Source organism: Vicia villosa, linkage group LG2 (assembly GCF_029867415.1).
Source record: "Vicia villosa cultivar HV-30 ecotype Madison, WI linkage group LG2, Vvil1.0, whole genome shotgun sequence".
NCBI lineage: Eukaryota > Viridiplantae > Streptophyta > Magnoliopsida > Fabales > Fabaceae > Vicia > Vicia villosa.
Window position 1 is genome coordinate 179,654,577 of NC_081181.1, and position 24,458 is coordinate 179,679,034.

Below are 24,458 nucleotides of genomic sequence, written 5' to 3' on the forward strand. Positions count from 1 at the left end.
AGAAAGAATAAATACAATCAACAAAATCTAACTTGCCAATCACCTCTAACTGCTTCAAAATGGACTCATCAGGGATAACACATAAAGCCATGAAAAATGAAGCACTAAATTTCTCGAGAATAGAATGCTTTTGCGACTGGTCATAATTAAGAATGGCGATCTGTAATAACAAACAACCCCGAGGTTACAAATATCAGGAAAAATTACAAACATATAAACCAGACAATGTTATATGGATTAAAAATCAGACCTCAAAATCATTGAGTTTAACATCTAAGTAATTATATAGATCTTGAAGCCGGATGCCTAAACAATCCTTAGATGTGGATATTGTATTTGAAAAGTTTTTTAGGAAGTAAGGCTGATCTCCAACTTCTAAAAGGAAAGACTCAGGACCAATTTTAGATTTGAAGCACAAAGAACTTGAATTAATTACCTGCGAGGAAAAATACATTGATTAGAAGAATTAAAAACAAAAAAAAAAAACAAAAAAACAGAATTGAGGTTTAAGAAAAGGATAGATAGGCTAACCATCTAACCACCTAAAACAAGCACAAGGGCAGACAAAAAAATGCACTAAATTACTTCATGAACAGTTAAACTCTGTTTTAGCAAAAAATTACACCGCACAAATTAAAGTGCCTCTAAGCTAAATAAAACACCCAATACGCCCAAAGGTGGCAGGTAACTGTTCAAAATGTCAGGGAAAGGCATAACATTTTATTTCACAAAAATTAATATAAACGGGGTTGAATATATGGGGGAACTACCATATTGCCACATTCTGATGCTGTATTTTTCCAAGGAAAAATAACAGAAATGTCAAAAACAGAAACATCCCACATTACTCTTTCATGGTTCACACCAACATATCTGCAAAACAGATGAAATCCATTAATTATCAGTTACCACTACGATTCAAGAAATGCTACGACATAATATTGATGCTTGTAGCTAATCTAAAAGAATAGCTTACTCTGCTTTGGATAAGAGTCGAGTGGTGTCATTTTCAATTCCATTCAATGACAACAGCACCTGCATTTCGACAGATATAACAGCTTGACACAATTAGATAGTATTTAAAATATCTCTATTCATCTCTTTGAATTAGATCCTACATATTTTTGTTGTTATCATGATTTGTTTCCCTCTTTGATTCAAATTAGAACTCTATTTCTTGTATAAAGATGTGAGTTTGTGCCCTGTTCTATAATCTGCCTCCGTGTTGAAGTTTTCTGTTAATCTAGCTTAATAGTCTATATTATCTATTGATTGTGATTGCATCGGGTCTTTGTTAACCAAACCCAAAAATTAGTTAGTTCAGTTTCAGAGAATACAAAAAACAGTTTCAAAAAATCAATTTCCACTTTTTTTCTTCCATTTCTCACTTCATAGAATGTAACACTTCTGCACTACATTGTTCAACGTTATATTGGTTTACAAATTTAATAAATAAAAATAAAGAGAATATTAGCCACATTGGCTACAGCTTTCCCAGATATTTCTGTGTTACACTGTTACCAAGGTAAATTATACACAACAATCACATATTAAAATATTTTACATCCTCACATAAAAATTCTAAAAGCTAGGAGCCGGGGAAAAACAATGGTGCATACCCTCTCGTTATAAAATTTGACGGATGTAACAAAATCATAAAACTCCAACAGATTCAATAAAGTGTTTGCATCAAATGTCACTTGAAGTTGTTGAAGCATTCCCTGTAGCAAAAGATTGGGAGAGAAAAATGTAACATACCACAAAGGCCAACAAAATATTTCAGCTTTAAGCTTGCATACCTACACAAGCATATCAATGCTAGCCACTCACAAAGCACATCAACTTGGTATCACATTGAAACAGTGACGATACCTTAACAGACATGCCCATATCTTGGTTAGATGAAAAATTTACTTGAAGGTCGCATGAATGATCCACAAAATCCAGTACATTATTTTCAACATTGGGCTGCAGAGACCAAGTAATATCACCATTAATATCAATAGCCATTAAAAATTATAATGAAAAAACTTCTGGTCATAAATTACCATGAAACTTGCATCTATCGAAGCACATATTTCACAATTTCAGTACCATCACGGTGATGGGAGGAGTTAAGACAATAATAATGTAGCTTTTTCAATTTAAAGGACTAAAAGAATTAGAACAGAGCACAAAAATAGATTGATTCGCACTACTTCAAAAGAAGAAAGAAACAATCAAAAAAGAGAAGAGGATAGAATCAATCATTTCACATCAAAACCCCCCCTTTAACCACATAAGCAATTGATATTAAAGCTTCACTGTATAACAAGTGCCCCATACAGTTAGTCATTAGAGCTGCCACTTGCAACTAACCCAACTGTCTCTGGGTTTCAGGTAACCAATTGCAGCGATATGTAGAAAAACAACTATTCAAACAGACTCAGCAGAACAGAATAGAAATCTAACATGAGATCCAGATTATCCTCGACTTTGTCAATCCTACTTCCCAGCCACTAGGCTGTTCACAGTGGTTTTCTGCAAAAAACTGAATCGAAGTGAACTTAAAATTCAGTACACTCGAGCTGAACTGCTTCCAACTGTGCGCTAAACTGCTTATTAATGCAAAACAAAACCATAATGTTGGACATTGTATACAAAACTGAGCTGCCCAATCTCCGCAATATCTTATTTTAATTGTTATGCTTGTTCAATCCTTTTTCAGGAATACACTTTTGGTCTTTTACCCACTCTACTACAATGTGTCACCCTGCTCTTCATCCCTATTTGAAATCAGTTTTAGTTTAGACCTCAATCTTCTCTTTTTCTGTAGGTCACAGTACAGTATCCACATTTTATTTCATTCATTGAATTTGAATTGATACAATATTTAATACTTTAATGCATTTTCTTATTCACGCAGAAAAATACCGTCCGAGTTTTTTCAATAAGAGAATGGAATTTAAATTTCTGAGGATAAAAGCTACATTAAATCACCTACTAACAAACAAAATATTTAAAAGTATATTAAAAAATTTCAAATTCGACATTTTGGCTATTTGTGAAGGAAAACAAAAAAAATATTTAAGACTAACACACTATGGAAGTAAGTGTTGTGCAGCATAATTATAACAAAAGCAAATAGTAAGTGGACAAAAGGTGAGAAAGTTACAGTGGATAAAAAAACATCAAGAAAAACACTCACCAGGAAGTTGGACAAGACTATTATGAAAAAGATGACAAAAATTGCAAGTTGATTTGTCTAATTAATTCAATGCTACAGAAAATACAAGATACGAACCCGACTAATTTGTAAAAAGATCTCCCTGCTGTTGGGCTCAACCATTTTCCCAGACTTGAATTTGGAGATAATAATTCCATGTTCTTCGTAGAACTTAGACTCAATAACTCCGCCTTCAAAAATTATTTCTGCAATTCCTTTACAGTGCTTCCTAGAAGACGAAGAATAAAAATAGTTATATCTATTTGACTAGTAGAGGGTACTAGTCATAACAATCAATTTAACTTATTTTACACATGCAATCATTACGATGAGCAGGGGTTAATGAATGCAAGACTTACTGATATCTTAAGTAATAAGAATACAAACTTCGCTTCTTTAAAAAATCTAATTACTACCTCGGTCCCACAATATGTCATTTTAGCCAAAAAAAATCTGTCCCAATTTATATATTGATTTATAACACCGATGGAAAATGTTAATTACTACCAGCCAAACTAATTAAAGAACTAACTAAGATCCCAAACTAAATTCTAACAAGTCTTATTACCCGCCAGCTAGGTAGTAATGATGCATTTAGTTAGGAATGTTAATCAGATTCCCACCAATATGTGTGACAGAACCTGTTAGGCTGGTAACTAAAAGATACTACACTACACGCAAAACAGTATATTCGAACAACTATTATCAAAGTGTTACACGTATCTGAGTTGGTTCTTTTATTGAATCTAGACCTGTCTGCAGCATTAGTGTGTGTACTTTTTTTGATAAATTGGCACTTGTAATACAGCTGATATTCAGTAAGACACGCTAAGAGTTAGTTGTTCACAGCTGTGCTAAAGCAACTGCAATTAATTATGGTTGAGTCGATAAATAAATCAAACCTATGCTGTATCAATCACATCATTGATTGATAAAGAATCTCATGTTTTAGTTCTCTCCAACTAAAATTTTTTCTCAAATTAAGTAGCACGCTCCTGATATTCTGTTGCCAATCTCTCTCTACTTTAGTTACTAATGTTAATGAGACCCCAACAATATGTGTAACAGAATCTGTCAGGCTGGCAGCTGAATTACACTATATTACACACAAAACAGTATATTAGAGCAACTATAAGTATTGCTCGTATCTGAGTTAGTTCTTTTATTGCATCTAGACTATCAGTGTAGTGCATAACAGTATGCAGCATTAATATGTGCACTTTTTTGATGAATCGCACTTGTAAGACATGGCAAGAGTTAGTTGTTCACAGCTGTTAGCAACTGCAATTAGCTAGGGTTTTGAGTCAACAAAATAGATCAAACCTATGTTGTATTGTATCATTCATATCATTGATTAATAACGAATCTTTCATGTTTTAGTTATCTCCAACTATATTTCTTTTGAACTAAGCCTCAAACTCCTTATATTCTGTACCCAATCTCTCTCCAATTGTCTACTCGAGAGAACCTAATAGTGTATAACAGCTACCACCTACTTAAATGAGAATACTTTAGAATATAAACTATACACTAATTATCATCAACAAAAAGATACTATAAAATGCCAGTAAACAGAGAGCAAAGCATACTTGCTAAATAAAGTTGCGGAAATCTGAAGAATTTCAATTTTAGATGCAAATATGCACAACTCATGCTTTGTAACAACATCAACACTCGATGAAACCGGAGGATGAAATTCAGTTGCGTCAGAAATATCCTGTAAAAAAATGTCAATCACTAATTGAAAAGTGTCATTTAATATCAAGCATAATATGGCTTTCAATGTGTCAAACAGAAGTTTGAAGAATGCAATTTATTTTTTTTCGTACTTTTTTCATCTTTGGTTATCTCCTGGGCTAACAAAACAGCATAGAAAATCAATGATCATACAAATAAACATTAGGGCTTCTATTTTCTTTTAAATGCATACAATATTTGAACTATTCATTTTACACTGATTGATAGTGTCCTTAACCAATTTTCCCTTAAAACATGATGCAGCCCTCAACCTATGTCATCCATTATCTTCATGAGTGATACACTTTGCAAGTAAACAAAAATGGAAAGGAAAAGAAAATATATAAATTTATGGAGAGATAAACATATTTCCGGTTTGTATACAGTCAGTGAAAAATAGAAATGCTAGTATAATTGTGTGATTTTGCAATTTTATGGTAGGAGTACTTCAATAAAACTCAGTGTCTGTTGGGCTTGAGAAAACACTTTCTGTTTCATTTCCTGTTTTTCACTTTTAATTACAAAATTGCTGCATTGGTTTCATCTGGTCATCTGTTTTCAAACATCATAACAGGAAATAGTGAAAACTTTGAAAATAAGAAACCAAGTGGGAAAAAAATCACAATTTTTTAATTAAAGTCGAAATGAAGAGAATACGTTATTTCAAACCAATCAAAATTGTTTTCTTTTATTTTTAAAAGACTAAAGTATAAAAAAATAATATGATAAACTAAACAATCATTATGACAAGTGCACAAAATGATAAAAAGAAAATGTAACATGCAACAAAAATTTCAAGTTGTTTTTCCTTTCTACGTTATTTTTATGCATATGCATAGAAATACAAATATGTTTATACATTAGATAGGATACTACAACCCGTGTTGCGATCCTCAAGTTACAATCACTCATCCCTATCTTAATCTTGGATAGAACCACAAATCTGAACCCAAGTCTTCCTATTACTATTGAAAGCAGTTATGAAAACTACCTAACAGAGCAAACTGTACCGCAGTTACTAACACTAATGAAGGCCGGCCGCTATTTGGCCATTCGAAGGTTGCGGGAGCGGAACGGCTTCCTGGCATGGAGCAGGTTAAAACCCGCTATCTGATTTAACCCTAAAAACCCCAATCTACCATGAAAAAAACCTTTTATGTAGGTATTTTTGGCATTTTGCCCTTTTTAGCCCTAAACTTCGAAAATCTCTCTCGTGTTCGCCCGCTGTTCTCACTCTCTCGTTCGCTTCATCTCTCTCGTGCTCCCCAGCGCCACCGTCTCTTTCTCCCAACACTGCCGCCTACAGTGGTCTCGTGTTCTCAGGTTGCTTGTACCCTATTGAAGCATGGGTACTTCTAAAATGGTGAAGTACCGGTACCGGGTACACGTACCGTACTCGTGGTGCTTCATTTTTTCTTATTATTCGATTTGGAGTAATATTTATGACTTTCACAAATATCAATATAGTATACTTATGTATTTTACTTTCTTTGTTATTATATCTTAACATTATTTTTTATCTTTTAAAACTTTTATATGATATTTTGTTATGAACTTAACAATTTAGTTCTTTCTCATACATTTTATAGAAAACTCTTACTTTTTATTAACGTACCCATACCTTAATTTTTTCAAAAATGACGTATCCCATACCGGTACCAGTACCCGCACCGGGTAACGTACCCGTATCAATGCATCATAGCCTATATTCCTCTGTTTCTCTTCCAGTTTTCTTTGTTTTTTTTTTGTTCAGTTATACTCTATTATTTTCCTTTTTTTCTGGTTCAGTTACACCCTTTTCTTCTTTTTAACAACGGCACAAAAAGTGGTAAGAATTGGAAGAATATAATGGGTTGGAGAATGAAGAGGAATATGAAGAAGACTATGATGATGATCTATGATTTCTATGCTTGCTTGAATTTTAATATAATAGTACTCTAAATTTGAATTTTAAGATATGATGTTTTGAATTTGACAAGATTTGTAGAATTTGATTTGATTACGAATTTTTTAATTTTTATTATGCCTTGTGCATTGATATTTGATTTTATCATTTCATGAATCTTTTATGGGTATTGTGTTATTTGTTTAGTTTTACATAAATATATGTTTTAGTTATTATTCATATAAATAGTTCAAAAAATATTTCAAACAGCGGTTATCCTGCTATCCCATTTTGGGGGTCAGCCGCTCTGCTTTCTGGGTTTGATAACTCGGAATCTAATACTGTTTCACTCACCACTGAATAGAGCCAAACATCATTTTTACTGACGAAGGAAGGCAACTGCAGAGAAGAAAACAACACAAAGCAAGCACAGAAAATAGGCCAACCCTTGGCCTTGAGATGATGAAGTAGCTCAATAAATAATTGAAAACATGTACCTTAACATCAAATGACACAACCCCAGAAAATTGACTAGAATCATCGGTACCACCAGCACCGAGCATGCCCCGAGATAGCCAATTTAACCATCCCCGTGATTTAACATTGTGCTCATCATTTCCCGGCTTTTCTGCAGTGATATCAGGGAGAATCTTTCCATTGTTATGAGTAGAATACCTAGAGAGATACTCCTGTATGAACATAAAAGCAAGAGCTTTACAAACCAAACAACTAAATTATACACCTCAAAATGCATTGATTCGACATTAAGCTACCCAACTACATGATATAGCGTCAAATATTCAAAAATTGAGGTATTCATCCAGGACCTGTAACAATCTTACCTGCATCTCAAATTCTGCAGAGGATCGATAATTCAAAATATCATCTAGATCTGATTCTTTCTCCATTTGCTCCAAATCTCGAAGAACTTCATCATCGACTGGCTAGAAAACATAAATGTAAACATTAACAGGACAGTATGAAATCAACACCATTATAAAATATGATAGAGAATAAAGAAAGTAAATATAAATTACGATTATTGATTGATTAAACGTATAGTATAAATCATTGTATATAACCAGATATGCAACCTTATACCAGAGCTTACAAATCTGTCAAAGTAGAATCTAATACTAGAAACTAACACAAGCTATTATTATCATGGTAGAAAATAGAAACTAAGAAAACTGAATCTGCAGTTATTGTTGAATTTTCTGAAATCTAATAGTGTTTGCCTGGGAGGTATGGAAGGAAGGGGTCAAAATCATTTGTTTATTCACTGTTGGCTCCCCCTCCAATATTAGAAGGATTTATAAGAGAGAGAAGATGAGTTTGTAATATTTTAAATCCATGGCTAAGATATTCTTATATGAAAAGCAACATAAAAAAATTATAACGGTATAAAATGTGATATTGCATGCAATGCACACATGTATGTATGGGAGTGAGTGCATTATATAAATACAATACACGGTTGCCGCTTGTCAGACAATAATATAATACTAAGGGAAGAAAAAATGAGACATAAGTTCAAATCCAAGTATCCATACTACAGTGACACTAAATTATATACACGAATAAATAAATTTTTTTCATATTTCAGTTATCCTAATTGCCATAATTACAAGATTTGATTAAACTAAACATAGAATCAAACATTATTTTCATACTTTTCAATACAGTATAATCACTAAATACTTTTTTTGCAAACATAAATGCGAAAATATGAAAATACTATAAAATATAGATCCAAACATATCAAGCTTCAAGGAACAACAAAAAGATAAACCACCTGCTCTTGTTGAAGAAAATCCAATTTAATCTTGTACAAGTTCATATATTTCCGACGGTAACTCCTACAACCAGGAACCATAAATAATTACCGACAAGGTAGATGAATGTCAACAAAAGACTGCACAAGGACACAACTAAAAACATAATGAGATGCGATCTAAAATAAATTTTCAAACAAAATGTAGCATATAACACACATAAGTTTTAGTCTGCTGTCATCTTCAGCTATAGACTTTGTTTGACCATAGGCCTTACACTTTGTTCTGCATAACTAATTCAAAATTCAATTTGCATGACGAAATATTTAATTTGGATATTATAAGCACGTATTCCAATTTCCGGTTCCTATAAGTTTAAAGATTAATTTAGTTATAAGATTAATTGACCATGTTACTGCCCCTCTCTCAATTGTTTAGTTGGGTGAAAACAATTGTGACACCTGGTGACCTGGGCCTCTAACATCAAACTGACTTATTGGACAAAAATATGCAAACTGCCACACCATCAAAGATAATTTGGCAATTGGCAGCAGCCCAATATAAAGAGTGGCAACTCTCACCATAAAAGTTGGGTGAAAACAATTGTGACACCTGGCAAATAAGAGTTTGTGTTTAGTATTTTGTATCAAGTCGGTATAAAATTAATTAGCAGGTTGCAATCAATAATATTGCACCATTATCATATTCAATGTATTTATTATTTCTCTAATCCTGTTTTTATCTAAAACCTGTTACTTCAACAACCCCCTCAAACAAAATCAAGAATGCAATGAATGCTACATAGAGAACAAAATCACCCACATCATAAACTACTTTAATAAGTAAAATCATCTTTACATCAACTTACAATCGATCTCCGAAATATTTCCATGAAGTTTTCTTTAGTTTCTTACGAACATCTGAAAGGACTGCTTCTTGTGCATAGTGCCACCACGTTATTTGCCAACCTTTGTTTTTTGTTGGTAAAGGACAATGCCAGGGGCGAAAACGTCCATACCTATATAAAAGAATTTAAAAAATTGAAGTTCACTCTCAATATCAATGAACTTTCAACATCAATGCAACAATTTCACTTAATTATACAATGCCAGGGACAAAAGCAACCATACCTACATGATATAACGATAAAAATATCTCAAAATACTAGTATAATATTATAGTACTAACAAGCGTCTAGAAATAAACTTACTTTTCTCTTAATCTGCAAGTGCAAACATAATCCCACACAATAAACATTTGTTGTAACTGAACCTCGTCTATGGATATAACCTAATAAGCAGAGACAGTATCAGAATGAAACATAAGCAATGTAGGTAGGACATCAGAAGAAAAAAGGGAAGCTATACACTGCTTAAACTAGCAAATTCTATAAATAAATTAAATTAAATTAAAGCAAAAAAAAAAAAAAAAGTACCAACCAAACCACTCAGCTCAGCAGTAACAGAATATTGTGCAGCAATTTCATCAAGTTTTTGCGATCTGTTGGCCTACAAGTGAAATTAAAGACAAAGCTTAAGTACAAAGAAAAGCTTTTTGCAGATTTTAATAGGGGCTGAAGAATACACAAGGTTATGCATAAAATCAATAGTTCAACCTAAAATATTTCAAAAGCACGAAAGAAATAAAGGGAATACAATAAACACAAAAACGCAGTTCGGTATCTGGTATTTGCATATTATTACAATAAAAGAAAAACTCCAATAGAAAAATCACAGCTATCTTCTTTTATAGAGAAAAAAAATTATTAAAATTAAAAAAGAAAGAGGATATGGCATCCTCCCAAGGAGATACTTAAAAGAAAACACCTAGAACCTATAAAATTATGTCATGTAACAGGACATGCCGATCTCTTTCCACATCTGACAACAAAAACACCTTTAAAGAGACCATGATTAGAGCATTGCAAACAAGATATCAAAAAAATCACTTACTTCGGAAAATGGAGTAATTTTGCGATTGTAACTAAAAAGATGAAATATTCATACAGAAAACAAGGAACCTAATAAAAATATTTTTACCGAAAGTATTAAGGTTAGATCGAATGGTGCCAATATGGAATTGTATTCTTTTCCTTCAGAGCCTAGGGTACTTGCTGAGTAGGAGTCACGCATAGTGTTCATAATCATTGAGTCCATTGCTGAACTATGAGACATGCTTGAATAAATTTCCAGTCCTTTCACCTCCACAATTTTATTTACTTGGGCCACACTTGCCCTTCCATTTGAAGTACTGAAATTTAAGGAAAATAAAATAGTCAAATATCAGTTGACATGTAAACTAACATCTCAAAAGTCAACATATTATCCACCCCCTTGAAGAAAATTCCAATCAATCACCTACACTAACATTAATTTTTTGTTTACAATTACCTTCAGAATAGAGAAAACAATTGAAGCAGAATAAGGACATTATAACACAACGCCGTTAAACCTTAAATTATTATAACACAATGCCATTCAATTATATAATAAAAATTACAAATGGAACTTGAAAGTTTGGTGAAGGAGAAATGGTAAACAACAATTCATTAGCAAAACACAATTATAAATATTACAAGTGGTGCGGGTAAAAATGTAATATAAAGGCTTAATTATGCAAAAGGCCCCACAAATAAGAGCCATTTTGATTTTAGCCACTGAAAAAAATTCTTTCAAATGTCCCTTGCAATTCAAAGCACTTTTAATATGGTCCCTCGTTTAAATTTTTTTTCTAGACAAATTTTCATGGCATGGCATCATGACTAGGCTAAAATAATATACTCACCATTTCTCAATATTAAGTACAAATTAAACATTTTTAATCAATTTAATTTATTTTTTAAAATTAAAATATTTCAGTAGAATAGAAGAAACAAAAACAAAAATAGGGGATTTAGGTCGAGGCTATCACCAACTTGGTTGAGAGCTTGAAGACAGGAGGCAGAGCTTGAGGTAGCGAGCTAGTTGAATGTGGCAGAGTTTTAGGGCACTTGAATTAACCTCATGTACATCAGTTTCGTCCTCAAGATCACATTGGTTTTGGAAGAAGTTTCACTTTATTTGATTGGCATCTCAACAACATTGGTTTGTGTTTCATGTGTAGTAGGGATATTGATTGGAGTTTTAAGAAGAAAGCTTGACAAATTCCTTGGGATGAAGTGTTACAAGTTCCTGGAGAGAAACTTGACTATACTTTCCGTGAAAATCACTTGGTGTAAAATCTAGATTAATCCTCTTCTTACTAAGCTTGCCCTGATTGGGGGGGAGTATTTCTATAGCTAACCTCCAATGGAAGCTATGCCTTCTCTTACCTCAGCCTTTGCCTTTTGTCTTCAAGCTCTCGGTAGTTGGTGGTAATAGACTGGACTTAAATTCTCAATTTTTGTTTTTTATTTCTCCTATCTTATTAAAACTTTTTATTTTTCTTTTTATTAAATGACTAAATTGATTTTAAAAACTGTAATTTGTAATTAGTACTGAAAATGGTTAGATAGCATAAAGTTAGCCTATGCGTGTATATACCATGTAATCAAAATTTGTCCTTCAGCAAAAAGTTTAAATGAGGAGCCAAATTAGAAGTGTTCTAAAACTGTAAGGGTTATTTGATAGAAATTTTTAACCGAAACTAAAATCAAATTGACCCTTATTTGCGGAGACATTTTGTATAATTAAGATTATAAAGAACACTAGCTCGGTAAACAAAGAGAGAGTGAATATGAACCATAAAAACCTTTGTTTACCTGTAGCTTAGCACTATAAATGAGTCAAAAAAATTGGAAGATAATGATGCAAACTTTGAGAGGAAATGTTCCAGACAGTATTACTACTAGTGAGATGAAAGTAAGAGAGTATTACCCAACAAAATTTTGCTTCATGGTCAAGTTAGAAAACTTCAAACCAAATGAAATATGCCCCTAGAAAAATTGAAATAGAAATAAATGAATGTCGAACAAAGTTAGTCCTTACTAGAAAATCTTAAAGACCTCTATATTTAATTGCAAGAAACATAACCATGTCTAGTATGAATAAAAAAATGGATAAAACTAAGACAAAATTGTACATAAGATCGAGAAGTGGAGTCAAGATTGTAAGTCATGGAATTGTAACAAGGCATTGTGAGATCATACAAATTCAAAAAAATCGATACACACAAAATAGAGTTATATGCATATTCAAAAAGGGGAAATAAAATTGTAAAACGTGAAATCATAACATGAATCATGAGATTCTACAAAATTCATAAAACTAATGTCTGTGCGTACAAATTCATATCAAAGCATACAAAAACTCTTCAAAATAAAATTGAGTTATATGAATTTTGATTTTTTTATAGCTATGTTGTATTGATATTATTTCCATATTTTAAGTTGTTATTATATATTTTATTATAGCAAGTAGTAGTACTTTTATTTGGGTAGTATTTCCATTAATATTATTTGGGTAATAGTATAACCGTATTTATGACTGACTGCCCTAGATAAACTTACCAGGTCATTTTGCACATCGCTGTACAAAACATGAAAATTCCGTATGTCTACTTGAATGCTGTCAAGAATCTGAAAGTAAATGGATAAGTATTAGTAGTTGTTGGTATTCTAAATCCTGATGAAGCATCAAGAATGCCAATAACAAGTTTTTATAGAAAAATAAATTCAGTAAGGAACAAGAAACATATAATGAAAGGAGGGTAGAATATCCCATACTCCACAAGAAGACAACTAAAAGAGAAAACAATAAAGAACCACGAGAAAAAAAAAAGTTTCTTATCTAATCACCATTATCCAATCATAAAAAGTTTAAACTTATGCTATTTATAGGCCAGCTTCTGCCAATCAACTTGCTTGTAGTTGTAGGAGTTAATCATTGACACTAATGAAGAACTACATTAGACTGAAATGAAGAAACTGGCATCCACAGAAACGACAGTAACATCAGTCTAAATTAACCATGGCATGGCATATTACCTTTGCAGTGACATGAGAAATAAAAGATTGCCCAGCAAGACCACCTGCAGAAAGTAAAGCAATTAATAAAACCAAATGTAAACAAATATTTTAATGAAACAGAACCTCAGTGAAATCTTAATAATAGGTTGACCCAGTATTAGTCCATAACAGCAGGTTGAAATCTGAAATTTAATATTTCCAAAGGTTCTGTTATTTTCATAAATTTATTAGAAAGCAGAGATAAAAGAGATTTTTAAAAAGTAAGAAATCATTGAGGTATATATCCTCTAGTATACATAGAAAGTACAGTTAAGGGAAATAGAAATTAAAGTGTGTGTGTGTGTATTTCCTAATAACCGTTCGTATAAGGAGCGAAAACAAAAGAAACACATTAAAAAATAAGTTACAAAGCTTTCCAGTCCCCATAAGCATAACCCTAATTTGGAGTTAGATAAAGAAAATGTCAAGGACCCAATGTTTCAAGGCACTTGTCTTCAAAGGAATGACCAAAAGTATGTGAACAAAAAGTTCAATGATGGCATTGAAGTTAACGGGCTTACCACTCACACGTCTGGATAATTTCCCCAACTCTGCTGCTGCTAGCTTGGCCTTTTTCCCAGCAAATTCTCTTTTTTCAACAACATCAGCACTCCACTATCACAACAACAAAGAACGGCTAATAATCTGAATAATATGTGTAGATAACAATGAATTTCTCTGATATTTTCACTAATTCTTCGCCTAACACATAAATACTGGTTACAAGGTATCTTTTGAAACGTGAGCGTGTGCGCATTGTGTTTGTGTGTGTGTGTGTGTGTGTGTGTGTGTGTGTGTGTGTGTGTGTGTGAGAGAGAGAGAGAGAGAGAGAGAGAGAGAGAGAGAGAGAGAGAGAGAGAGAGAGAGAGAGAGAGAGAGAGAGAGAGAGAGAGAGAGAGGGGTTGAATTAAAAGTACCTCTTGATCATCTCGCTTTGATGCAGAAATAAATACATCTTCTAAAATAATTATAATGGGGTCCCAAGGCTTTTTCCATGGAATTTTGATGCTTAACCTCCCAACTCGACCTAACAAAGAATTTCAAGTTTTGTTAGGAGAGAGAAAATAGGAGCTCCCCTGCACAAACCCCCTTCCATCCATGCTCTAGAAAGCAATCACTTCATCAGAAAAAACAAGTACAAACAGTAAAAAAAATTGGTTCGAAGAACTAAAATTTGGAATAAAATATAAGTAGCCGAGATTTCAATTCTGTAGTATATCTAGCCGGAGACTACTGCTAGTCTTTTCAAAGTCTTTCCATATCTGCATAAATGTTGTGAAAAAGTATTCATCTTTGGCCTCTATGTAATGCTCATATCATATTTCCAAGGGGTTGCGCTCTCAGATATGCAAGCATTATCCTCCTTTCTTTGAAAATCTCAATTCGCCTAATAAATTTATTTTTTATAAACGACCAAGGTCTAATGACTCCCATTAAATAGAGTAGGTACATTGATCAAATGATGCCATTATTATGTCAGCAGTCAGTAGGAGAATGAGATAGGTATACCTTGCTTAAGTGCGAAAGGAAGCTGGAGATAATCAAATGCTTCGAGTATCAGCTCCACATTCTCCAATAGTACTTCCTCTAAAAATACATTACATATTCAATTCTCAAGTCAGTTCGCAAACAACCTTCATATAAAGTATAAATTTACATTTTTTAATATTTCATTTTCTTCTCCTCCTCCTTATGATTATCAAGATTAGTAATAGCACAATAACATAGCAAAGGGGAGAACAGCTGAGATATACATCAATAACCTTCTACGTGTTTTCAGAACAATTTTATAAATTGCAACACTTTGCAAGATAACTACTAAGTAACAGTACTTGCATGTCACATACCAAGTCTAATCTTCAGCTGTCGTTTCTGGATGTCCTTAAAATATCGACCCAGGTAACCCAGAAGCAACTGATGAACCAGACCTTCAAACATTGTTGGAGAATTTTCTTCACCGTCACAACACCAATAGTTTCATAGTTGCACTAAAATCAATTACAAGCATATTAGTGAAAATAAATGAGAATTGAGAAAACACATAGACTCCATATATATGCACCAAACTTTCTTCCCACATAAAAAACCCAAAAGAGGGGAAATTTACAAAAAGTGGAAAATTTAAAGGTAAAAATATATAACGCTTTTTAAATAATTAAATCCTTAATCAGTTTTACATATTACTAGATTTGTTATGTTCATGACGGTCTCTCATTCTTCGACTAAGTAAACCACTTCATAAGTTAATTTTCCTAAAGAAGTGTGTTGAGATTGAGAACACTCGCTCTCTTATCGAGTAAAATATATGAGGGTCCCACACTCTTGGATCTTTAGAGTAGTGGGGGTCATATAGATTTCATTCACTAATAGAGTGAAAATTGAAAAAAGAGTGTTCCAAGCACTCCTCTTCTCCTCAATAAAAAAAGTCTTATCATGGATTAACTTCTCTTTTTCTCATAGTTTTCCTTAAAATTTCCATGCCTCGAATAAAAAGCAAGTTAAACATCTTCCAATCACCTCTTAATCCAATCATAAACATTCCGATACTCATCTCAAGTAACCAATAATGCCATCATAAAACCCCACTTATCGCTGTCAAGTCAGCAATTTTGTCATTCTAATAAAAAAAACTCACTATATATTCAGTTACACAGCGTCAATCCAAAAATTAGATTCCCTCCGTTTCAAAATAATTGTCGCTTTAGCAAATAAAATCCGTTTCAAACTGATTGTCATTCTTACTTTTCAATGTAGAAATGATTGTTATTTTTCCAATTGTGTCATGCGTAGACTTCTTCCAACACATTAATAAGTTTAATGTAGTAAAACTGTAATGTCTTATGACAATATTATTGCATTCACTAATGTGTGTGTAAAATCCTTCAACGACGGTCATTATTTTGAGACGAGGAGTAAACTGAAAAAGAGCAGCACAATTTCACACACAAAGACAAACTCAATAATCAAGGCATTTTACAATCAGAATCAATTATCACGACAATACAGCACAATCAGCAGTCCACTACCACATCAGTAAGACACCAGTTCAAATGAAGTAAAAAGCAACAAAATCAGCTTAATTCTAACCTCAAACTCTATTCAGATTCTAACGTAACGAGAATGGAAAAAACGAAGAACTACATAAATCATAATAGTTCGTGCAACGGTAATCAGACGAAACAGTAACAGAACTTCTTCAGAAATATTACCTGAAGAAGTTGGGAATGATAAAGGAGCCAGTCGGAGGAAGGTGAATCCTCCGGCACGGTAGCGTGGAATAGACGGTGACGGTTGTAGATGACGCAGGTGTCGTCAATTGGTGGTGAGTGACGAGTTTTAGGGTTTCGAATTGAATAAGAACTTGTGTGTCTTGGGTGAGGATCGTGGTTGATGGTGAGCAGAGAGCGAATAGAGGGGAGCGTTGTAGAAAAGAATAGAATACAAGGCAAACTATTTTTCTTTTTCTTGATTAATTAAAGATTCTTGCGCTTTTTTTATGAAATAAATTAAGATTCTTTTGGAAGAAAAAAACTAAGATTCCTAGCCTTTGATTGGTATGAGAGAAATAACTGAGAGAGTTAAAGAAGATAGAAAAGAAAGAGAATTTCTTCTATATGGTTACTAGAGAAATAGAGATGTTAGATATAAAATTAGTGAACACTACATTATTTTATTTCTTCTCACTTTAACGAAATAATTTATTTGAAGGGTTAAATATGTTTGTAATTGTTTAAATATTTTTAATTTCTTAAAATATTTTGAAATGGTTCTCTTGAAATTTATCATTTATATTTTTGGTCTCTTCTGCAACTTATGGCGGTTTTTACAACTTAGTGACACAATTAGAGACGGTTTAAACGATGGTTTATTATTTAGCGATTGAATTAAAGATAATTTTAGTGATGGTTTCAGTATTAGGGACTAAAGATGGAAAATTTTAAAAGGATCATTCTTTGAAGAAAATATTTTGAGAGACTAAAAATAAAATTTAAGATATTTAGAAGAACCACAAACATATTTAACTCTTGTTTGCATTTGAAAACTAACACATGAGTAGGAATAGAAATATGTCAGATCGGCCTACAGGGGTCTATAGCCTAGCCTATTTAATAAAAATGTCAGGCTTTTTTAAAAGCTATTAAATTAAATAGGCCAAACTTGGGCTATTAAAAATCCTATGAAACCTTATAGGTCGGCCTATATTGCTCAAAGTCAAGCACGCCTAATTGTGGAGTTCTTATGGAACGGACTACCGAAAAGAATATGCATCTTGTTGATATAGGTAGTGTTGCACCCCAAAATTTGCCCATCTAATTATTCTTAATCGGCTTACATATCTCATTCATTTACATCCTAGGCCACCTAACTCCTCATGCATTCATTAATCAATAAATCGGGCATGGGATCAGGGATCTTGAAAGTTAGGGTTTCTCCATCAATTTGGGGCTCTAATCTTAAGCTTGATTCATCTTAGCTATTCTTTGAGTATTAGGCTATGAAGGTTGTGTTTGGATTTAGGGTTATTGTTATGGCTAGGCCTCCCTCTATGCTTCAAATCTCATCTTCAGGGAGAAATTTTGTCAAGACAAAAGGGATCTATGGATTGATTTGTAAAGAGTAATTTAGAGCGCCAGGATGAGATTACTGATTCATTTTTGTGATCAAGGTATTATTATTACTTGCCACTTGCTATGTGGGTGTGGCTTGAAAAAATTGGAATTAAAGTCAAGATTTCGTTAATGTAATACTTTCCCTAATATTCGAGATTTGGATCAAAGGTCATATTGGAAAATTCAAAGAAGCAAGCTACAAGTATAAAAATTCAGAAATTTAAATTTTATTACAATGTTGAGAGGTATTCATTACAAAGTTACAGAGTTGCAGTACAAAAAATTACAAAAGGAAAAAGAGATCATAAGTCTATTCCTAATGTTCTTATACATGCTTCCTCCTTCAAATTTTGCCAAGTGCATAGTAAAGCTGAGCCAAGTCCAATCACCATAAGATTCAAGTGCTCCCTGTAACACACAAAAATTCCATATCAGTTCTAAGCATCACCAGTTTCGCAACGATTACGAATGCTAATAATCATTGAAGCTCACTTTCCAATTGGCGTAATTTGACAATGGATGCTAACAGAGATTCAGTTTATCATGGATGGTTAGCACATTCAAAAAGAAGAACAGCAACAATTTCATCAACTAGAAGCAAAGCAATATAATCCTTTGACCCTAACCCAGTCTATTTCAAGACTAACAGTTACAACATAACCGCAACCGGTTTCAAACCTAGTACAAAGCAAGTTTAACTAACTCCCTCTAACCATCTGTAACCAATCTTTTCCTTCTAACTATCAAACATAACTCTAACAGAATCGTAACTACCTATAACAGATTTCTAACCATCTCTAAACAACTTTTAACAGCAGAAAAATCAGTTACACAGAGTTGCAACAAAATCAGTTAACTAACAGAGCAACAGCAATAACAGAAAATTCAGAATAACAGAAAACCAACCTTTAACTACATTGAATCTGGACCTTCAATCTTCAACCAACTTTTTGATCCATTGGCTCAAGCTTCTCCCTTTTGTAACTAACTTCAAGCTCTAACTGAATTCAAACTCTCACCTATATATCTCAGCTTCCCTCCATAATCCATAGCTCTCAACCATTTTCACCATAGCTCTCCACCATAATCTCTCCTCCATCTTCTCTCTGCTTGATACTCAGCACCTCACTTTCTTCACCATCTTCAATCTCTCTCCACCACAATTCATCATCACCCTCTTCAATCTTCACCATAATCATCCACACTCATCCATCTTCAGCCACCTTCAAACTTCAATTATCTTCAGATCTTCTCTGCAACAACACTTTACTGCTTCATCATCACTACCGAATCACCAGTTCTGGGAATTCTTCACGATTCAACTCTGAACATTACACAATCTTCATCAGATTATTCATCATCAACTGCAGAAAATCGCAAACAACGATAACAACAACAAAACGCGCAAAAAAATAGAAACAGAAGAGGAATAAAGCTCGAATCAGAGTAAACGGAAGGTGGGAGAACGAAGACGTATACCTCTGGTTTCCTCTTCGGTTTTCTTGAAATTGAAGGAAGACCGGCTGTTCTCCGGTTGAGAGACCGATCGGAGAGATGAGAGAGATGAGCGGAGGTTTGATAAAGAGTCAAGGCGGAGGAGGAAGCCGTGTACGGCGGTGTCAATTGGTTGATCGAAGGAAAGCTGCGCCGATTCCATCGCGAAGAAGAAGAATTCTGAAGGTCACAATGCGCAACCCTAATACCTCTTTTCATTCTTGTTTTCTTTTTTTATTTTAATTTAATTAATTTCTTTTTATTTTATTTCACTGAAGTTAAAATCTGCAATAAACCATCTTGGGCCATGTTTGCTTGGCACCCCCTCTGAGCTCATATCACGTTTTTTGGCCATAAGAAAATGCTGAACCAAAAATAACTCCTTGAGTCAGACTCAATGGGCCCAGCGCCCTGCTAGTTACACCCTGCAATTCAGGATTGCACCCCCTGTTTCCTTGTTTTCTAACTTTAATTTAATTGATTCTTTTATGCTTTTAATTAGACTTTGTCATTTCTTCTAGACATTTAAAATGCTGATTTTTCTTATTCTTTTAGACTTCAATACAAACTTTTGACATATAAAAATAATCACTAAAAAAATAGTAGTTTTAGGCTATTTTGTTTTAGTCTTTTACTTGACTTGCAATCTGATTTCTCTCATAAAAATCAATATAAAAAATAGTAGTATTTTTAATTCATTTTTGTACTATGTTTTTGACTTGCTACTTCATGCTTGTGTATAATTTTGTACCATTGTATCCTTACTCAATTTTGTTCATGTATCTTACTTATGACTTCTAATTGTGACTTTAATTTTCATGTTTCTTTTATTCCTAACCTTTAGGTAGAAACCATGATAACATTAGGTAGAAATCCCATTTCATATTAGGCCAGTTTTCACTTAGGCTAGTTTCTTTTCCTTTTCAACTTTAAAACATCTAACAAATACTTGAATAAAATCCCCTTTAAAAAATACAAAGAAAACACTTAATAAAACACTAATAATCAAAATGAAAATTCTTAAAAAGGGAATGGAAGCTTGAACGTCCCTTGCTTTAGGGAACGTTCGAGTGCTTGGATCTCCCTTGCTTTAGGGTTCCATTCAGGCGTAAGTTCCCAACTTCTAAAAAACACAAACTAAAGAGCAACTCGAGTCTCCCTTGCTTTAGGGTGCCGCTCGAACGCTCAAACTCTTTTCTCTATCTCGCCTCAGAGGCATTCTTTAATCGGACACGTTATTTCCGCTCCATTCCCAGCTTAAGACTCCAGAGGTCGAGCAGCGGAGTGCGAATGTAACTGTTCAACTAAAAAACACAAAAACAAACAAAAATATAGAGCCGAACTACGGCGCTCTGATTCCTGAAAAGGATACGTAGGCATTGGGTCGCGGGGCCTAAGCGAGCACAATTATTTATAAACCTTTTTTTCCCCGTGTTTCTTTTTCATTCATTTGCATGCATTCCCTTAGTAATTAAGCTTTAGATTTATACACCCTTTAGATAGCAACAAACATAGGTGGATACCATCGAGTACGATGGGCGTGAGGGGTGCTAGTACCTTCCCCTCGCGTAACCGACTCCCGTACCCTATCTCTGGCCGAAAGACCTCGTTCTTATTCTTTTTTAGGTTTTCTGATATTCCTTTCCCTCCTTGGGATAAATATATTGGTGGCGACTCTGTTCATCATTTCGCGAGCGTGCGACAGCTGGCGACTCTGCTGGGGAGGACCTAAGCAAGTCGATCCTAGCCTTTGTTTGTTTATTTACTGGGTGTTTACTTGTTTTATGTATATATGTTTGCATGCTTATTCTTTGCCTGCATATCATGTTTATTTCTGTTTGCACATCATGCATATGGATTATATTTTGTGTTCCTTGGGGTCTTCTGTTCTGTTTTGCAGGTGGGGGGTTTTTGTGAGGTAAAAGGCCCACTACCCAGGCCAGTGACACATAGGATTAGCGTGGATGCTCATGTTGACTCCCGTGGCCCTTGCTACGATCGAGTTCAACATGGGGTACCACAACTGGGCGAGGTTCTTTCATGGAACACTGTGTCTGGCACCCTTGCTGCCTCAAACACTTTGTACCCCATGGGAACTGTAGACCCTAGTGACCATTAGGGACCACTTGTCCGTGTCTAGACTACATACCCGTGAGATTGGGGTGGGACAGGAAACTTGACCTCCATCATACCCGGATTTCTGCTATTCAATAAAAGACGTCGAACCTTTGATCCTGGTACATTTGACTTATATAGAAGTTCTACATCAATTATCTATCAGAATCAACGTCGAACCTCTGAATCTGGAGGGTTCGACCATCTTTGACTTATGCACAAGCTATTTATCTAGAGAGCAACGTCGAACCTCTGAATCTGGAGGGTTCGACCATGTTTGACTTATGCACAAGCTATTTATCCAGAAAGCAACGTCGAACCTCTGAATCTGGAGGATTCGACCATATCTTATTGACCATGAGAAGCTATTATCCAAGAGGCATTGATCCTTGATCCTGATTTATGATACATTTGCATCATCATTAACATTTTGCATCCATGCATATGCATCCATGGTTACCAAGACTCTTACCATCTTCCTCTCCATCAGATCAGACAAGACGATTCCTCAACGCCAATATCTGACAAGAGCTCACCAACAAAGAATCATGGGGAATTACAAATAAGATCAAGCTACCATCAGAAAACTCCATGCCCCCTAAAGGGGGCACCTTCCACCAAAGGAGCCTGGAGACTTTGTGTTTGTCAGAGAACATTTCATTTGCATAAGGCCAAGCTTGCCATTGTCTAGATTACTTCAAAGTATTTTCAACTGTATTACTTTTGTTGTTATCAAGTACTTCTCATTGTAAGAAACTCACTCTGTTTGAATAAATAAAAATAATGTAATATACATGTTTTTCTCAAATCATTTCATCTTTGTCATTATGTTCATTGATATTCAACTCATTTGTCTTAAGCAACTAAAAAAGAGAATGATGAAAATCAAAAACACATGAACTACTAACTGTATGCTTTTGGAACAAAGATCCTGCTGACGATGTACAGGCATTGTTTCAATTCCCAAACACTGGAGTTATAAGGGAGTGAAACCCTCGTCAACCCCTTTGAGCCTAAGGAGTAGTAGTTTCTTTTCAAAAATACAAAACCCTCAATATTAACCAGGGGCAGGGTAGTCTTCAGTTAGTGCGATCGAGCGCTCAACTTTCAGGTATTCCATCAGAGGATCAATCATATTCCGTCTCTCACAACAAAAGAAGAAGAGCACAATCCACAATGGATGTCTCCCATTCACTAAGAAGAAGGCAGTCACAACCTTTTCATCAAGTCAATCACCAAAGTCATACAACTTGTTCCCGAACGAGACAAAAAAAGAGAATGAAAAGAAAGTTATGAATCATGATAAAAAAAAGAAAGAAAGAAACAATAGCCCGCTAAGTCAAAAAAAAAGAAAAGAAAAGCTTTGAAGCAAACGACTTAGGCAAAAATTAGGGCATATCCCGCTGGACAACGAAAACCGCAATCAAAAGAAACTTTCTGTCCAAGCAAAAGTTAGGGAAAGCAAAAGAAAAAAAGCAAGAGAAAAATCCTCCTAGGGACAAGCTGTTATAATCATCAACAAAAGCACCGAAGGGTGACTGCCACCTCCATCAAAGCCATAAAGGATCCTCATCCATCACAATCCTTCCTGAAAGGCGAATACTCGTGTTGAACTAGCTGAACGTAGGACTGGAGAACATCACGAAGAAGGGGTGGGTTAAGTAGAACTTGAGCCTTTATCCTTTGTTTCTCAAACCGTGAACCCGGCCACGTTACAACCCTCAAAAGTCCTAATTGAAGTAGGGTTCGTTCCGAGAGCATACAAACTATAAATCATGTCAAAACTGACTCCTTATGTTGTTGTGTCATTTGTGTTAGTATCAATACAACATTTTGACAAATAAAACTTTTTCTTTGAGATTAACATGTGCATTGCATTCTCATTATCTTTTTCAAAACAGAATTGTCTCTAATCTAGAAGTAAGTACTTGATACCAAGGAAAGTTCAACATTGAAATTCCATTGAATAATCTTACAAAGGCAAAGGTTGGTCATCCACAAAGCAAATCTCTGAAGCACCCGTCTGGTGGAAAAGTTCATTTCAATATGGGGCATTCATCCTTTCATCTACACTGGGGCAGGCCATTGCACATCTCCATGATTCAAGCATATCAAAGTTTTATCTCAAGAGATCCTACAAGCTGGGGCAAGCTAGTGACAATTCATTTTTTCATCCCCAAGCAAGCGTCAGATATCGAGACAAGTGTCGAGGAGTCAAGCCAAACACCTCACCTTCACAAGTTCTATCCTTCAAGCAATGACCTTTCCACAAAGGCATTCTCCATCCACTCCTTGTATCTTGGAAACAAATCGTTCCATTCATAATCATGCATGCATCATACATATCATTGCATTCTCATCCGATCATCAATAAAGCAGGGGCATCCACCCTATCTTGAATCAAGCAGAGTTCAGAATTCTACCTAATCTATTTCACATCAAAGCAGAAACCCTGAACAATTCATCAGTACACTGCATATAGAATTCATAGCATTGCATCTCCAGAAATGCACAAATAAATCAAACATTTGCATGTGAAGCATAAGCCAAGTTACTCATCAGATGGGTTCTCTACAAGCAATCAATTGATATTCCACTGGGGCACTCAGAGTTACCATTGTGGTGTCATCTCCTCAAGCCAATCATGTTCATC

General features: G+C 34.3%; 1 protein-coding gene and 1 long non-coding RNA gene across 8 annotated transcripts in view; both read right to left on the bottom strand.

Annotated features, from left to right (window-relative positions):
• Positions 1-17,083, bottom strand: part of LOC131653133 (uncharacterized) — a 45,492-nt gene extending 28,409 nt beyond the window's left edge. Inside the window, exons 1-23 of one of the 7 annotated variants that reach the window (XM_058923203.1) lie at positions 16,796-17,083; positions 15,434-15,574; positions 15,096-15,173; positions 14,504-14,613; positions 14,108-14,201; positions 13,566-13,609; positions 13,089-13,157; positions 12,457-12,515; positions 10,642-10,852; positions 10,042-10,110; positions 9,813-9,892; positions 9,471-9,620; positions 8,623-8,686; positions 7,670-7,771; positions 7,325-7,516; positions 4,795-4,922; positions 3,284-3,434; positions 1,873-1,968; positions 1,620-1,721; positions 977-1,035; positions 771-873; positions 251-436; positions 44-160 (exon numbers count right to left, since the gene is read on the bottom strand). In XM_058923203.1, the coding sequence (XP_058779186.1) occupies positions 44-160; positions 251-436; positions 771-873; positions 977-1,035; positions 1,620-1,721; positions 1,873-1,968; positions 3,284-3,434; positions 4,795-4,922; positions 7,325-7,516; positions 7,670-7,771; positions 8,623-8,686; positions 9,471-9,620; positions 9,813-9,892; positions 10,042-10,110; positions 10,642-10,852; positions 12,457-12,515; positions 13,089-13,157; positions 13,566-13,609; positions 14,108-14,201; positions 14,504-14,613; positions 15,096-15,173; positions 15,434-15,524 (2,355 nt within the window). In that variant the 5' untranslated portion in view covers positions 15,525-15,574; positions 16,796-17,083. Of the gene's footprint in view, positions 1-43; positions 161-250; positions 437-770; positions 874-976; positions 1,036-1,619; positions 1,722-1,799; positions 1,969-3,283; positions 3,435-4,794; positions 4,923-7,324; positions 7,517-7,669; positions 7,772-8,622; positions 8,687-9,183; positions 9,215-9,470; positions 9,621-9,812; positions 9,893-10,037; positions 10,111-10,641; positions 10,853-12,456; positions 12,516-13,088; positions 13,158-13,565; positions 13,610-14,107; positions 14,202-14,503; positions 14,614-15,095; positions 15,174-15,433; positions 15,575-16,795 lie in introns of those variants that run through there. The other 6 variants (XM_058923204.1, XM_058923205.1, XM_058923206.1 and 3 more) reach the window with 6 other exon arrangements.
• A 1,318-nt stretch (positions 17,084-18,401) lies between these two features.
• On the bottom strand, positions 18,402-19,245 carry LOC131647566 (uncharacterized). Its single transcript, XR_009297865.1, has 2 exons — positions 19,103-19,245; positions 18,402-18,604 (listed from the first exon to the last, which is right to left on the bottom strand). It is a non-coding gene; the product is annotated as an uncharacterized LOC131647566 (long non-coding RNA).
• Positions 19,246-24,458: the final 5,213 nt, after the last annotated feature.